Below are 15299 nucleotides of genomic sequence, written 5' to 3' on the forward strand. Positions count from 1 at the left end.
TCGATTCCTCGTCTTCACGTGCCTAGAACTCTTGCCGCCATTTCTCCCTCCCGGTTGGTATTCGAAGCGTCTTAGGCTGGATCCCGATGGGAAAGGGTCCCAGGTCACACTAACAGAGATCGGTCACTGACTCAGCAAGTGAGAACTCTGGGGTTCGTCTCGCACTGTCAGTGTGCCCCCTGCTCTGGGGTTTCGTCAGTCTTAGAGACTTCACTGTGAACTTGCACTGGGGAGGAAATAGGACTCTTGTTTAAAAGGGATTCGGGGCCGTGAAGACCACCTTCTCCGCTGTGGAGAGAGCTAGGACCTCTGTGGACCCATGGCTACTGCAGTGAGTACAGCAGGAACAAGACAGGCCTGAATGTCCAGGGAATGTAGGCATTTGCCTGTAGCGAGGCCATCAGGAGGCTCGGTTACCACTGATAGTTACAGAGACGTGGATGAAAGGCGGGTAAGCACTGGGTTCCTCTCGGGTGCGGACGCCCTAACTGGGAACGTGACTGTATTTGGGGACAGAATTAAGTAAGGGAAAGTGAGGTCATAAGGGTGAGACCCCCAACCAATGAAACTGGTGCCTTTAAAAGAAGAGAAGGAAGGTTGGAGAGATGGATCAGCAGTTAGGAGCACTTTTTATTCTTGCAGAGGACCCAGGCTCAATTCCATGCACCCACATAATGGCTCACATTCATTCATTCATGAGTTCCAGGGGATCTAAAGTTCTCTTCTGACTTTCTCAGGCACCAGGCATGCATGTTGGGCACATATATACACACAGGAAGAACATTTGTATGCATAAAAAAAAATTGTCTTTTAAAGAAGAGAAAGAGACACTAGGGATGCACCACGGAGCAGGGGCCATGTAAGCACCCAGACACGACTCGGTGAGCCGGCCCTGGCAAACTCCAATACGCGCTATGGGTGGTCCTTTTCTTCTTAAGTCGTGAAACAGACGGCCACTGTTTACAGCCTTCCTGTGAGTATCCTCAGAATATCACAATGTGCTTTGTGAACTTGGCTTGTTCTCTTCTCGTTTCCGGTCTTGGTTTTAGACAGGGTCTCACTCTCTAGCCCGGGCTGGCTGTACCTCACGGCAGTTCTGCCTCAGCCTGCTGAGTGCTGAGATCGAAGAACCTCCACACCCAGCTTGTTTTATGTATTATGTGCTTGTTCCTTGGCACTCTCCCCCTATCCCTTTTTAAATCCACACCCCCATCTCCCCATCACTCCTCATCCCTGGAGGTGGGAGCTTCCTACTGTCCTAGGCAGCTGGAGATGTCCTGAGGGCCGTGACTGCAAACACAGATTTCCAGGACATTGGTAACACTGGGGCTTCCCCGAGTGCCCTACCCCAAAGGCATCAGCCTGAGGAAACACCCAGGTCTTCTTCACACCACCAGCCATCCTCGACCTTCTGCTCTGCCGTGTGGTTCTAGTCCACGAGGCCGGGGCTGGGACTGCTCACTCGAAGACCTCTGCTGCTTCTGCAGTTAAGTGTTTCCTGAGTGAGACTGATGGTGTCCAGAGGGGGACCTGAAAATGTCCAACTTCCTTCATGGCTGGGAGGCTTAGGCCTGCCACAGCTCCTGTGGTGCCCTGTCTTAGACCTCGCAACTGACTGGCTTAACAGTTTTGCTCATGAGCCAGACGTAGGCATCTCTGAGAGAGTTCATGCGTAGGTTTAACATTTGAATCAGTGGAATGGAGAAAGCTGTATTGTTGCTAGAGTTTTCCTGCCTGACCCACAGTCAGGACAAATCTTTGTCACCCACCAGTCCCGCAGCCGCTCAGACCCGACCAAGTAAACACAGAGACTTATATTGCTTACAAACTGTATGGCCGTGGCAGGCTTCTTACTAACTGTTCTTACAGCTTAAATTAATCCATTTCCATAAATCTATACCTTGCCACATGGCTCGTGGCTTACCGGGATCTTCACATGCGGCTTGTCATGGTGGCAGCTGGCAGTGTCTCTCTCACCCAGCTTCCTGTTCTCTCCATTCTTTCCGCCAGCTCTGGGAGCCATCAACTCTCAGAAATAGTGGGTCTGTGCTTCTATCAAAGCAGTGTGTAGCCCAGAAACCTCTTCTTTTTTTTTTTTTTGTACTAGCAGAGGCTAAATCCACCACACAGCTTAATGTGCCACTTGCAGAGGCCTCATTCCCGCCATACTGCAGGTCAAGCATACACGCCAGGAACCCGCCATAGTGGCTCAAACACGCAGGCTGCCGCTAGCTTAAAAGAGACAACTAGGAGCTGTTTTTAGCTCCATTTTAGAATCTTTTTTTCTCAGTTTTTAGGTGGAAACTCTGGCCACCACGTTGGACGCCATTTGTAGCTAGAGTTTTCCAGCCTGGCCCACAGTCAGGACAAATCTCTCTCACCTGCCAGTCCCACAGCCGCTCAGACCCGACCAAGTAAACACAGAGACTTATATTGCTTACAAACTGTATGGCCGTGGCAGGCTTCTTGCTAACTGTTCTTACAGCTTAAATTAATCCATTTCCATAAATCTATACCTTGCCACGTGGCTTGTGGCTTACCGGTACTTTATATCTTCCTTGTCCTGATGGCGGCTGGCAGTGTCTCTCTCACCCAGCTTCCTGTTCTCTCCATTCTCCTCTCTGTTAGTCCCTCCTATACTTTTTGCCTGGCCATTGGCCAATCAGTGATTTATTTATTGACCAATCAGCAACACATTTGACATACAGACCATCCCACAGCACTGTGTTGCCTTCCTCATACAGCAGACTCATCTAATCTACCTAAGATGTGAAGTACAAAAACACTGTCCCTCCACTGAGCCCCAGGGAACCCCACCTCCTGGTCTGCCTCCCTGAGACACTGATTATATTCTCATAGGCTCTCACTCACTCCAGTATTTCCTCCTCCTCCTTCTCCTCTTTCTCTTCTTGAGATTTTATTTTTATTTTATGCACATGAGTGTTGTGTCTGCATACGTACATAAGCGCACCACAATCGCATCATGCTTGCAGGGGCCAAAAGAGAGCATCAGATCCCCTGGAACTGGAGTTACAGATGGTTGTCAGCCGCCTTGAGTGCTGGGAACCAAGCTCAGCTCCTCTGCAAGAGCAGCCAGTGCTCTTACCTGCGGAGCCAGCTCCCCGGCCCCAGCATCAGTTCTGACTGGCTCTTAAGCCTACTGTCGCGTGGACTAGAATTGTATAGCTGAGTCAGCTGAGTATCCAGTTTACCAACCGCAAATCCTGAATTTCCCAGCCTCGGTGATCACATGAGCTGCTCCTCGGATTGGATCTTACGTACACATGCACACAAGCCCTACCAAATGATTCTGCTTCTTTGGAAATACACCCTCTGTCTCACTTCTTTTTTCAGATAGGCTTTCTCTATGCAGCCCTGGTCGGCCCGGAGCTTGTTTGCTATGTAGACCAGGCTTGCCCCAAACTCAGAGATCCACCTGCTTTTGCCTACAGAGTGCTGGGATTAAAGATATAGATAATCATACATACTCTTAAATCACATTTTTAGTATTTATTAAATCTTGTGTGTTCTACTTAGATAAGTACTTTTTGGGAAACATTTGGCTAAAACTTTATTTATTAAGGAAGTATCTTTTTAAATGTGACTTCTTGCTATGTTGCCTAGGCTGGTCTTGAACTCCTGGGTTCAACCACTCTCCCTCTCACTTTTTGAGTATCTGGTACTATAGGCATGTGCCACCATACTCAGCTAGAATAAATAGATTTTTAATAAAACTTAGTCACACTTACAAATCCACATGACATATTTAGTGTTGAAAGTATAAATCTAAGGGATCTAGGCCCTCGGAGGGTGGCAGTGTTCCAGTGAGAGGCCCCACACCGTGCACACCGGGCAGGACTGATAGGATACAGAAGTTACTACTGGAAGAAAAAGGACATGAAGTTGGGAGAAAGATGTGGGAGGCAGGATCCAACAGGAATGGGGTGGAGGAGTGAATGTGATCAAAATACACTGTCTACGTACGTGAAATCCTCAAATACAAGTATTATATGTAAATGAATATATTAAGTAAAGTGAACTACATATTTATTAGTTTCCTTTCTGACTATGCATGCTTCTGATGATAACTGTCCGGTCTGGGAAGGGACAGGGTGGTTTACGGGGTGTGATGGAGCAAAGCGTTTGTCTCTCTCTTCAGTCTGCACCCAGTGAGATCAACCAGGCATTATGGTGAAGCATGCCTCCCTTCTCAGGGGCTACATTCCTTCTTTTAAACGTGAAAAAATAGTAGCCTGGGGGTAATTATAGAAGGTGAGTTCTCACTGCGTCCCAGTGATCTGTTGCTGCATTAAGAGCTCTGTGGCTTATGATAGGTCAGCAGGATAGGGAAAATTCATTGAGGTTTTTATGGTGATATTTTATTTGTATTAAAATGTTATTTGTATGTTAATAAATAAAGTTGCCCGGGGGTCAGAGCTATTAGCAAGCCATAGGAAAGCAGGGCAGTGGTGGCGTACGCTTGTAATCCCAGCACTTGGTAGGCAGAGCTAGGTAAGTCTCTGTGTGTTCAGGGATACAGCCAGTATTGGTTACACATGCCTTTAATCTCAATACCAATCATGGAAAACCTGGAGGTCTATACAGACAGGCCGTGATGAGGCGGTCATGTGGTTGGGTTTACAACCAATCAGAAGGCAGAACAGAAATTCAATATAAGGACTTTAACACAGAAAGTAGCTCTGGTTCAGAGAGGTAGGACCACCACAGGAGGAAGGGTAAGGTTTTAGCTCTTAGCTCTGACCTCTTGGCTTTCTTCTTTGCATTGGTTCTGTGTTTCTTATTTAAAAAGACGGTTGGTTACATCTACAGGTTTTTATCTTTTTTGAGATTTCAATTTTTTAAATTTTACATGTATAGTGTTTTGCCTGCATGTATGTCTATGTGCACCATATGCATGCCTGGTTTCTGAGGTCCGAAGAGGGCATTGAATCCCCTAGATCTGGAGTTATAGATAGGTGTGAGCTGCCATGTGGGTTCTGGGAACCAAACCCGAGTCCTCAGCTGTTTAAGGGGGTGAGAGAGAGAGAGAGAGAAAGAGAGAGAGAGAGTAAAGCATGGAGAGTGGCAAGGCCCCCAGGTGCTCAGCAGTGACGAGAGAGGGGGGCCTTCACTTGGCACAGTGGTGGAAGCCCAGTGAGCATGCCTGGCCCCAGGAGAGCAGGGACCAGCCTAGCTGGAGTTCTCTGCTAGGTGGGGCAGTACTCATGACAAAGCACTCTCCTGCCGGATAGAAAACACTCATTTTCTGAACCTGTGAACAGCTTCAGCTTACACAGGAACCACAACATACCCCTTAGCCCGTTTTCTGCTCCACAACAACACACCTGGAGCTGGTACTGTATAAAGAAAAGAGGTGTATCTGGCTTCCAGGTTTGAAGCCTGAAGACATGAGATTGGGTGGTCTGACCAGACAGACCCTGTAATGAAGGCTCGCTTAGCTGCACCAGCTTGTGGCAGCTGACATCCTGACAGGCCCATGTGCATGAGGAAGAGATCACATGCAAAAACAGGAAGCCAGAGCTAGACAGAGGGCCAAGCTTTCGATTCGCAGTTTTCTCTCTTGGAAACTAACTGTGGTTCCCCCTCCCCCCAAACCACACTGGTCCCTTCTTAGGGCGGCTCTCCCAGCAGCCTAACCACTTTATCTAGGATTCACTTCTTAATGGTGCCTCTACCTCTAGACCACCCTGGGGACCCTGCTCCCAGCCCATGAACCTCTAGGGACATACACACTCAAGCCATACCCAGACCGTACCAGGATGTTTACTTTCCAGGAATGTAATTGGTGCACGGATTGAAGGCAGGTTGCTCAGAATTGTGTCCAGAATTGCAAGAATAGTATGCCATTTCAGAAAATTATGTTGCCAGCAGCAGCTGGGGTTGGAGTCAGCTGTTACAGTCTGCACAGGAGCTCCTGGGGGCAGGCCTCAGGACCTGCGCTGCTCCGGCGGTGAGAATTCCAAATCCTCACTCTGCCTTCATCCTTCTCTGCGCCTCAGATATGATCACACATGCTGATGGGCTAGCCTCAGGTTGTGGGTGTGGGTGGTTATGTCATCTAGGAATTTCACTTCAGGCTTGTAACCAGGGCATTGAAAGTATTTGTAATAAAGAAGGAGGAATGAGGGAGCCCTGCTCTGAAAACAAGTTTTCTGTGCCCACGCGGCCTTTCCAAGAGGGGAGGCAGCGAGTGGTTTCCTCTTGTAGGAAGGCAGGATCTGGAACAACTTAGCCTGGCTGAGCAGGAGCAGCGGGCACTGGGCATGAGAGAGCTCTTTCTTCTCCGCCCTCGTGGGTGAAATGAATGCCCCGCCCACTGAGCAAACGGGAGAAGGCAGCAGACTGGGCACAGCCACGTGACCCCCGGCTAGCTAGTCGATGGAGGCATCAGTGTCTCCTTCTGTGTGACAGACACCGACAGCCCCTCGTGTGCTGGCATCCTAAACGGACTGGACAAGGTGGGTGCGGCGTTACCCTCGCCCTCCAGAGACACAGGCGTCAACTTGTGCTGCTGTCACTTACCACCCGCTCAGCCCGTTCCAAAGTTCTGCATAGTCTAAATCACCTTGGCGGTGAGGACTGACGAAGAGAACTATCTCTGGGAAGGAAAAGAAGTTGTGGAGTTTTCAAGGATGCCTCAGTTCAGGCCCAGGTCACATCGGCAGGCAGTCACCTACCTGGCTTTTAGGAACTAGAGTCTAGGTAGCTTCGCAGATCAGCCCTGTGCATTCTGAGGACAAATGCGAACCCTCAGAAGAGAGAGAAGTACTGGGGAAGTACTGGAGGTAAGGGGGCCCTGGGTACCACTGGGGAGTCCTGACAACAGGAAGGCAGAGGCTGAGCCTGGTTCCTGGGAGGCTGCCCTTCAGTCCCACACCCATCTGGGTGTCTGGGGTTTGCCTGGGGACAACGGCTCAAGTTATAAGTTCTCACTCTTAACTCCTTCTTCAGATGCCCAGGGTTTCCCCCTCAAGAGTATTGTTTTGATTGCTATTTTTAGCCTTCTAACTTCTAAAACAGAGTGAGCTGGTTGGAAAATGGGGGCTCACTTGGACCTGGAGTTCCCATGCAATTCTGCTCATCCCATCCATTATCTGTGTTCAGGGAAGAGAAAGAAAACTCTGGAGATGGAGAGGCTGCATAAGGCAGCAATCGGGAGACTGGAAACCTCAGCCGAAGCCGGGCCTGGATTTGTTTAACTGGTAACTCACAAGGCCCTCTGCTGAAATCAACCGGCAGCCAGGTCTCTGGCCTTATGGAAATTAATAGGTTTTCTGCACCACCACCTCCAATAAGTTTCTAAATATTTTTCTCTTCAGCCTTGAAAGTGCCAAATATAGTTATAAAAATGACCTGAACTATGTCCAAAAATAGCTATATATATTTCAAATCAAATACAGAAATAGCTTTATGTGCTTCATAGTTTTAATTTTTTTTCTCACTATCCTGGTCTCAAACCAGTTAGTAGGAATTCAAGTTCCTAACACATGACCTGAAGAGAGCTCTGGGCCCCTGCTGGGGACACATACACACACACACACACACACACACACACACACACACACACACACACGAAGCAAACCTTTCTGATGTACCTCCCCCTCACTCTGCTTTCACAACACAATTCATCCTCATTCGCTCTCATTAAAGTAACACACGCTTGTACAGCTTCTCACTGGGGACACAACGAACTACATCCACATCAAGCCCCGATATAACCCTACCCTACTGATGGATTGTTTTATTTATGTTAAGTATTTAATGTTTATTATGTAATGAACACCCCAAACAAAAGCTAGCTGGGTGGTGGTGGCACACGCCTTTAATCCCAGCACTTGGGAGGCAGAGACAAACAGAGCTCTGTGAGTTCAAAGTCAGTCTGATCTACACAGCAAGTTCCAGGCCAGCCAAGGCCACGTGGTAAGATTTTGTCTCAAAGACAGTAACAACACCAACACCAACACACACATACACACACACACACACACACACACACACACACACACACACACCAAACAAGAGCTGCATCTTCGCACTGTGGGTGGTAATTGAAAGATTACGGGTTTGTCCCACAGTTTCTGCTTGCTTATAACCTGAACACCAAAGGCTGTACAGCCTTGCACTTGGTTCTTTCTTGCAAATTAGACAGTAGAAGAGATGCACTCAATTAGGCTCCAGCGTATTTTGGCACCAAGAAGGAAAATTCCAAATAGAAGGGGCAATGCACCAGCAGCCACTGGATGAACCCTAAATCTCAAGGCAAATTCCAGCATGGCTGACAAATGGAGATAAATGAACCAGGCCAATGATCACAGGCTGAACAATGACAGACACCTATTGCCACAGGGGTTTTCTGTGCTGGTCAGTACACCCAGTGCCTTCTACGACAATTTCAGTCATTGTCTTTGGAACAAACAGCATTTCTTCATGGCTGATGGTCTGATCGAGCTAACATCTCCACAACGTTCCGACAGGGAAGGCAGTGAGCCTAGGGAGGTGAGGGTGGAGAGTCAGCCTCTTTTTCTGGAAAGCCGAAAGGAAGGATGAGGCTTGGGGCTGGAGATGCCTCAGTCCATTTGGTGAAGTTACTTGCTGAGCGAGCATGAGAACCGAGTTTGGATTGTCCACACCCCCATAAGAGACCAGGCATGGTGGGGCGGGCATGGAATCCCAGCACTAGGGGCATAGAGACAGGAGACTTCTGGGGTCCCCAGGCCCGCCAGTCTAGATAATCAGCATGACAATCTCTTCATGAGAGACCCTGTCAAAGAAAGAAAGAAAGAAAGAAAGAAAGAAAGAAAGAAAGAAAGAAAGAAAGAAAGAGAGAAAGAAGGAAGGAAAGAAAGAAGGAAGGAAGGAAGGAAGGAAGGAAGGAAAGAAAAGAAAGAAAGAAAGAAAGAAAGAAGGAAGGAAGGAAAGAAGGAAAGAAGGAAAGAAGGAAGGAAAGAAAGAAAGAAAGAAAGAAAGAAAAGATAGACAGCTACTGAAGGAGTCACCTGACAGTGGCCTCTGGCTTCCATAAAACATGAGGACATATATGCATGCATGTTCATGCACATACATACACACACAAAGAATGAGTCTTGCATCAGATGTGGTCAGAGCCCAGAAATGATTAAGCCCAGAGGGATGTTTCAGTTACATCAACTCCTAATCTCATTTCCAAAATCAAAAGCATGAGTTCCCACGGCTGACTTCCACCACGTGTTTTCCCTCCAGTTCTTCGGTTCCTTGCTCACCAAGGCACCGGCTGCCAGGCAAAACAGGACTCAGATCCTGAGGCCGCCCCAGGCTGGCTTAGAGCCTGTGCCATGACAGAGCCCCAGATGCGGCCACTCTGAGAACACACACGACTGGAGGGTATTGGGGGAAAAGACATCTTGTGTTTGTTCCTGGTTTTCTCATTATAGACGTGATGCCCTGGGATGGCGTCTGGGTAAGAGAGAAAGAAAAAAGAGATGCCTTCCTTTTACCTAAAAGAAAACAGTCCACACTCTGTCAGCTGAGAGCCATGGGCCACCTCTCTGCGGCTGAATCTTTCTCTAAACTCCTTTCCTGGGTTCTAGCCCAGCAGCCTTAGCCACTTCCCCACAGGGCCCTTCCCCTCACTTTCAAAGAATTGGGACAATTCTTTGCTCTGCCTCATTTGCATCTGTCCCTTCATAAATTTCTTTATGACTTTCAAGCCATGATATCTGTTTTGAACCAATGAGATCTCTGCTGTATCCACCAGTCGGCACAGGGCTAGAGAAAGGGAAAAAAGAGCCTTTGCTACCAAACATTCACTTCAAAAGTTGAGACACCGTCAGGGTCTGGGTCATTGCCACCTTTCGAAGCACAGCGGACGCTCTTTTGCCATGGCACGGTCGATCATGGTCTCACAACAGCTGGCTCCATGCCTCCCTCCGCTGTTGTGACTTCCGGAGTCCAGCAGCCAGGGATGCGCATGGAATCTCAAAAATCCACAACTGAGTTTGGTTATCTGATCAACACTTTCACACACACATACTTCATAAACTTTCTGAAAGACCGTGCCCGAGGAATTGCAAGGGTGAAGAGATGTAGGTTCAGGGCACCAGATTCCTGGTGACCCGCTGCAGCCGGTGCGAACCGAAGCTACGCCAGAGAGGTCTGCCTCGAGAGCCACGGACACACTCTTCAGGGTGTCCCCAGGACTCTGGAATGACTTTTCAGTTTAGTACAAGCTCAAGACTGCCCCTGGGTGATCAGTTTCTTTCTTCCCCGAAGGAGTAACCAAGCCACGTGGTAACCACCCCACAAGGTGAGGAGTACTGTCTTCTTAGCTATGGCTAAAGGGTTCCTCCTGGTTGCAAGAAGCTGGTTTATTCCAGAATGCACACCTGACTGAAGGCAGGGGGTACTTGTCTTAGTGGGAACTTGCCTGTCTAGACCTTGACACTAGCATCCCAGGCTAACTAACAGTGTGTGTGTGTGTGTGTGTGTGTGTGTGTGTGTGTGTGTGTGTGATGCGATGCGATGTGATGTGTGGCTTGTGGTGGGTGTGTCGTTCTGCTGGGGCCTCCTATGAGATATGGAGCGCTAGGTGCCTGTGCCCCATAACCATCACTTTGGGTAAATCAGCTGAATTGCAAACCCCTAGACACAACGAAAACAGTCTCTGGCCTGAGCTTCCCCTCAAGTCTCCATCTAAATCTTTGCATCTGCTGCCCCCCACCAATGCAAGAAATCTTGCTGAAATGCAGGCGGGGAGGGACACCAGGGGTGGGGTGGGGGGAACTGACACACCCACTCACCAGCGCTGCCGAGATAAAATAAACCCAACGAGAACAAACCCGGGGGGGAGGGGGGTGTGTGTGCAAGCGCCGGTAAACCAGATTCGTCACTGGGGCTTCCAGCGCCTATAGCCAGAAGACTGCACTCCTGCAGACTCTGGAGTTTGGGGAGGAAAAGGTAGAAACGACAACATGAAGAAAAAGAAAGTAACCAACTCATATGCAACCCCAACATGCTGAGCTACTCTGGATCTCAGAAATTTCACCAGGATTTGAGCGATCTTAATGGTCTTTGAGCCACAACTGGAAATGCCACAATAGATGTTTGAATTAAAAACCACTAGGCTTGCCAAAAGACCAATTGTTAAAAATTGGCAGCATTCCAAAGAACTTAGCAGGCGGCATGCTGCCCGGGGCTCAGAGAATCGCTAATTCTAGAGAAAGTTAATTATCACCTTATTGATAAAAGGGTAATTTTTAAAGCTTGTAGTATGGCTTTTGTGTCTCATTAATTAAAATTTAGAGTAATTTGCTAGACACCCTGGCGGCTTCTGTTACACTATATTTCTATCAAAGCATCTGATTTTTCTTACTCCTAGGGACCATTTGAATCCCCCATCTCTCCTCACCTGTCTTTGAAAGCAACAAAAACATTTTTAAGGAGTGGAAATGTGTAAATCTCAGTCTTTTGGGAGACTTCAGGATTAAGACATAAATGTCCAAGGAAGCTTTTTTGAAAGCTCTCAGAAATACTGAATTTGCCCATCAATACAGAGAAGCCTGCGTGCTCACACCCGGGGGGAGACTGCTCTCAGAAACATCACTCCTGAAATAGGAAAGCGATTTTGCTGACCTTGAAGACTAGATGGGATAAGGGTATGTCTTCATCTTTATTCCCAAATCCATTCTCAAACAAAATCTAAGGGGATGAAACCGGAGGAAGCTGGAATTCTAAATCCCAAGGAGCACACAGAGCTACCTAGGGACCCTGGGACACTGAAGTTTTCAGATGTACCTACTTAGGGAGAAGAAACGTTGCCTGCCCCGGCCAATGCTGTTCCGGTGTGTGTGTGTGTGTGTGTGTGTGTGTGTGTGTGTGTGTGTGTGTGTGTGTGAGAGAGAGAGAGAGAGAGAGAGAGAGAGAGAGAGAGAGAGAGAGAGAGAGAGAGAAGCCCTTGGGTCTTGCAAAACTGCAGACCTAAGAAACACTCTGAATTTGTGTCCGACACCCCAGCTTTCCAACAGAGAAGTTATTCTTCAGGGAGAATTCCTTGTTATATTCCCTCAAACTTATTGCAATCAAGCATTTGAGATCAAACATTAAGATTAAAAAGAAACAATAAAAAACACCCCATTATGAAAGGTTTTGGGGCAATCTTGTCATGATTTTTCTACCATTTAGTTGAAAAAAAGAAGTTAAATTTATTTAAAAAGTTCAACTTCTGTCTTTGTCCTTTCGGGTATTGTTAGAATTTTATCACAAGCAAGTAGTATTGAAGATATTAAAAGCCTTGCTTGTTTGAGTTGTTGGCAAGATCAAAGTGCAGGAGTCGGGGTGGGGGTGGGGGGTGGGGGGGTGACTGCGTTTGGGTTTGGCTTGTTTCCCAGAAGCTGATCTCTGTGACCTCCAACCCTCACCCCCACAACCAGTCCCAGAAAGTGAAACTGCAGCTGGTTTCACTTGCTGAAAACACCAGAGCATCGAAGACGCACAGGACTCTGGGTTCGCCTTGTTCGCTTTTCTGTCTTAGAACCGCTCGTACACATCTTTTAAGAATAAAATAATAAAAGTAATTTTGGTGACCCGGGCAAGAAATTTAAATGTGGTAAACAACTAAAATTTGAGGTTTTGTGGGGATCTTTATTTTCCTTTTATGATACTACAAACTGGACGGACAGATTCTCGGAGAAGTTCCCTCCACAAACACAATCTTAAGAGCAATAAGAAAAAAAAATTCATGTTTTAAAAACAGTTGGCAACTATATTTTAAAAGTAGATTGTAAAGCCACTAAGCAACTTCTGTGCATGGGACGTCTGTGTTCACATTTTAGTTGCAATCTGATAGTCACTCAGTGATGGTTTTCTAGGGAATTGTCACCCAGGAGCTGCTGTTCAAATAGTCACTAGACTGAACATTCCTACCAAGCAGCGCACATATGATGTTCCACGAAACACTCTATCCAGATCAAGTACTTTGTCCTTTGCAATTATTCCTATACTTTCATGCTTTCACCCCAGACACTCTGGTTTGGTTTCGTTAGTTTTTATGAGAAGAAAGTCTTGAGGAGGGACAGGTAACTGTGTCTCTCACTCTTCAAAACAGTCTTTCTTAATTGGGAGAGAAATTGAAAACACAGAGCTCACAGCAAACATGTCTGTTCTGAAGTGCCCAGATTACTTTTCGAGTATCCCAACTGCAAAGCCACTTTGTCAGAGAGCTGCTGCTGATCTATCCCTCTTGAGAAATGTCATGACCCTAGAAAGACAGCACAGCAAGCCACCTCTGGTTTATCATCACAGATAACGGCAAGAACTTGGACTCAGAAACATCAACATGAGTGAAAACCACTTGCTCTGCAGCCACACCACACCCTTACCCACTGCTCCCATCTGCCTAGCAAGCAACTTGAAGAGGCCACTGCAGGAAAACAAGTGGAAACCGGTTCAGGTTACAGTGCCACACCTGGGAGAGAGGTGACTTAGTCTTTGAGTTGTGGGAAAACTCCAACCATTCCAAACTAACCTGGGATTTTCCCCCTTTAAAAAACAAACAAACAAACAAACAAACAAACAAAAAACTAATAACAGGACTGAAGAGATGGCTCAGTGGTTAAGAACACTGACTGCTCTTCCAGAGGACCCGAGTTCAAGTCCCAGCACCCACATGGCAGTTCACAACTGTCTGTAATTCCAGTTCCAGGGGACCCGATATCCATGGCAAAATACCAACATACATAAAATAAAAATAAATTTAAAATAATAATGAAAAAGAAAGGACAGGTTGATTAAAAAAAAAAAACAAAACCAACCAAAAACCTAATAACAGCAACTAGCAATTAATACCCAGCCTCAACTATGGACTGGTAACCATATTATTATCAACCAACACAAAGACATGAAATATTCCATCTGAAACATTCAAAATAAGTAAACAACAAATAACATTTAAAACAAATGCTTTGATGTGTGTTTATAACACACCAATTTTAATAATACATTTTAGGTAAATATTTGTAGCCTAAAACATACTACAATTTTTAAATTAATAAGACAAAGGCAAGCCAAGTCAAATTATCATTAGGAAAAAAATCCAAACAGTTATCTGAGTTCACGTTTAAAAAAAAAAAAAAAGAAAAAATTTTGCACGTATTTATATGCAGCGATAAAGAACAGTAAGTGTGTACATACTGAAAACATATAAACTGTATATTTCTACACTACATCTTCCTTTGCGATATAGTTAAGAAATCAAACATAGTATTTTTCATCTCAGGGTCTGAAGTTTACCCGCCGGGCTCAGTGATTTCAGCACTGGTGCATTGCCACAGCAGCAGGCATGCAGACCCTCCCAAATAAACTAGAGCAGGTAACCTGTTGTGCTGGCAGCCCACAGAGAAGGACCCACATCGCGGCACACCCTCCAGCGGGAGTCTCCCTTACCTACAGCTCGATCACAGAGCCCTGTTCAGGGTGTTGATCGGGTTGGGAGTGTTGACTTAGAAGAAGGTGATTTCCTGCACGTGCCCCCCGAGGATCGCACACGCTATCTTCCACCTGTGTGCATCCTGCAGGCGCCCCCGAGGATTGCACACGCTGCCTTTCCACCCGTGTGCTACTGCTGCTCACAGCTAGTCTCCACCAGCCCTGCTCGCCGCTGCAAACATCTCATTAGACTAATGCATTCAGCACAGGCAGAACACTCGATTTACCATAGCTACGGCAGTGAATTTCCATTACGATGACAGCCTCGACCACATCATGTCCGGAACACCAGCCAACCACTGGCTTCTAAAGAACACACACATTTCACATGCAGAAAGAAGCGAGGGCTCCGTGTGTGTGTGTGTGTGTGTGTGTGTGTGTGTGTGTGTGTGTGTGTGTGGTGTGGTGTGTTTCTCTCCCCTTTACAGCCCAACTAAGATAAATGCACAGTGCAGCTTTTTGTCAACACAGGCTGCCAGGTAATGACACTTCTGCTTCTTGGGTAGTTACTTCCTTGTAATAAACTGAATTATGTCACAATCGTCAGAACGGGTGTTTCCTACATTTCAGTTTTCATTACTCCTCCTCTGTTGCCATAGAAACCAGACTGTAACATCATCTCTTTGTCCCAGTCCTGCAGCCGTGAGGGCCACACCAGGCTTCCTAAGACTGTAGGGATCTGACAAGGCCGATGTTGGGCTTTGGGCAAGAAAGGAGAACAATGCCAACAGCCCGGTTGTTTCAGAAAGCCTGTGTGGGATCAGAGGCACATACCTTCGCGGGTGACACGCTATGGCTGTACCTGTCAGCTCCAAAGCTGC

The 15299-nt window shown here is 47.0% G+C and overlaps 1 protein-coding gene across 1 annotated transcript in view; it reads right to left on the reverse strand.

Annotated features, from left to right (window-relative positions):
* Nucleotides 1-14665, reverse strand: part of Scml4 (Scm polycomb group protein like 4) — a 118552-nt gene extending 103887 nt beyond the window's left edge. Inside the window, 4 exon segments of the mRNA XM_059272459.1 lie at nucleotides 14437-14501; nucleotides 14503-14550; nucleotides 14602-14617; nucleotides 14620-14665. Of these exon segments, the coding sequence (XP_059128442.1) occupies nucleotides 14437-14501; nucleotides 14503-14550; nucleotides 14602-14617; nucleotides 14620-14665 (175 nt within the window).
* Nucleotides 14666-15299: the final 634 nt, after the last annotated feature.

This window comes from Peromyscus eremicus, chromosome 8b, assembly GCF_949786415.1.
Source record: "Peromyscus eremicus chromosome 8b, PerEre_H2_v1, whole genome shotgun sequence".
Lineage (NCBI taxonomy): Eukaryota > Metazoa > Chordata > Mammalia > Rodentia > Cricetidae > Peromyscus > Peromyscus eremicus.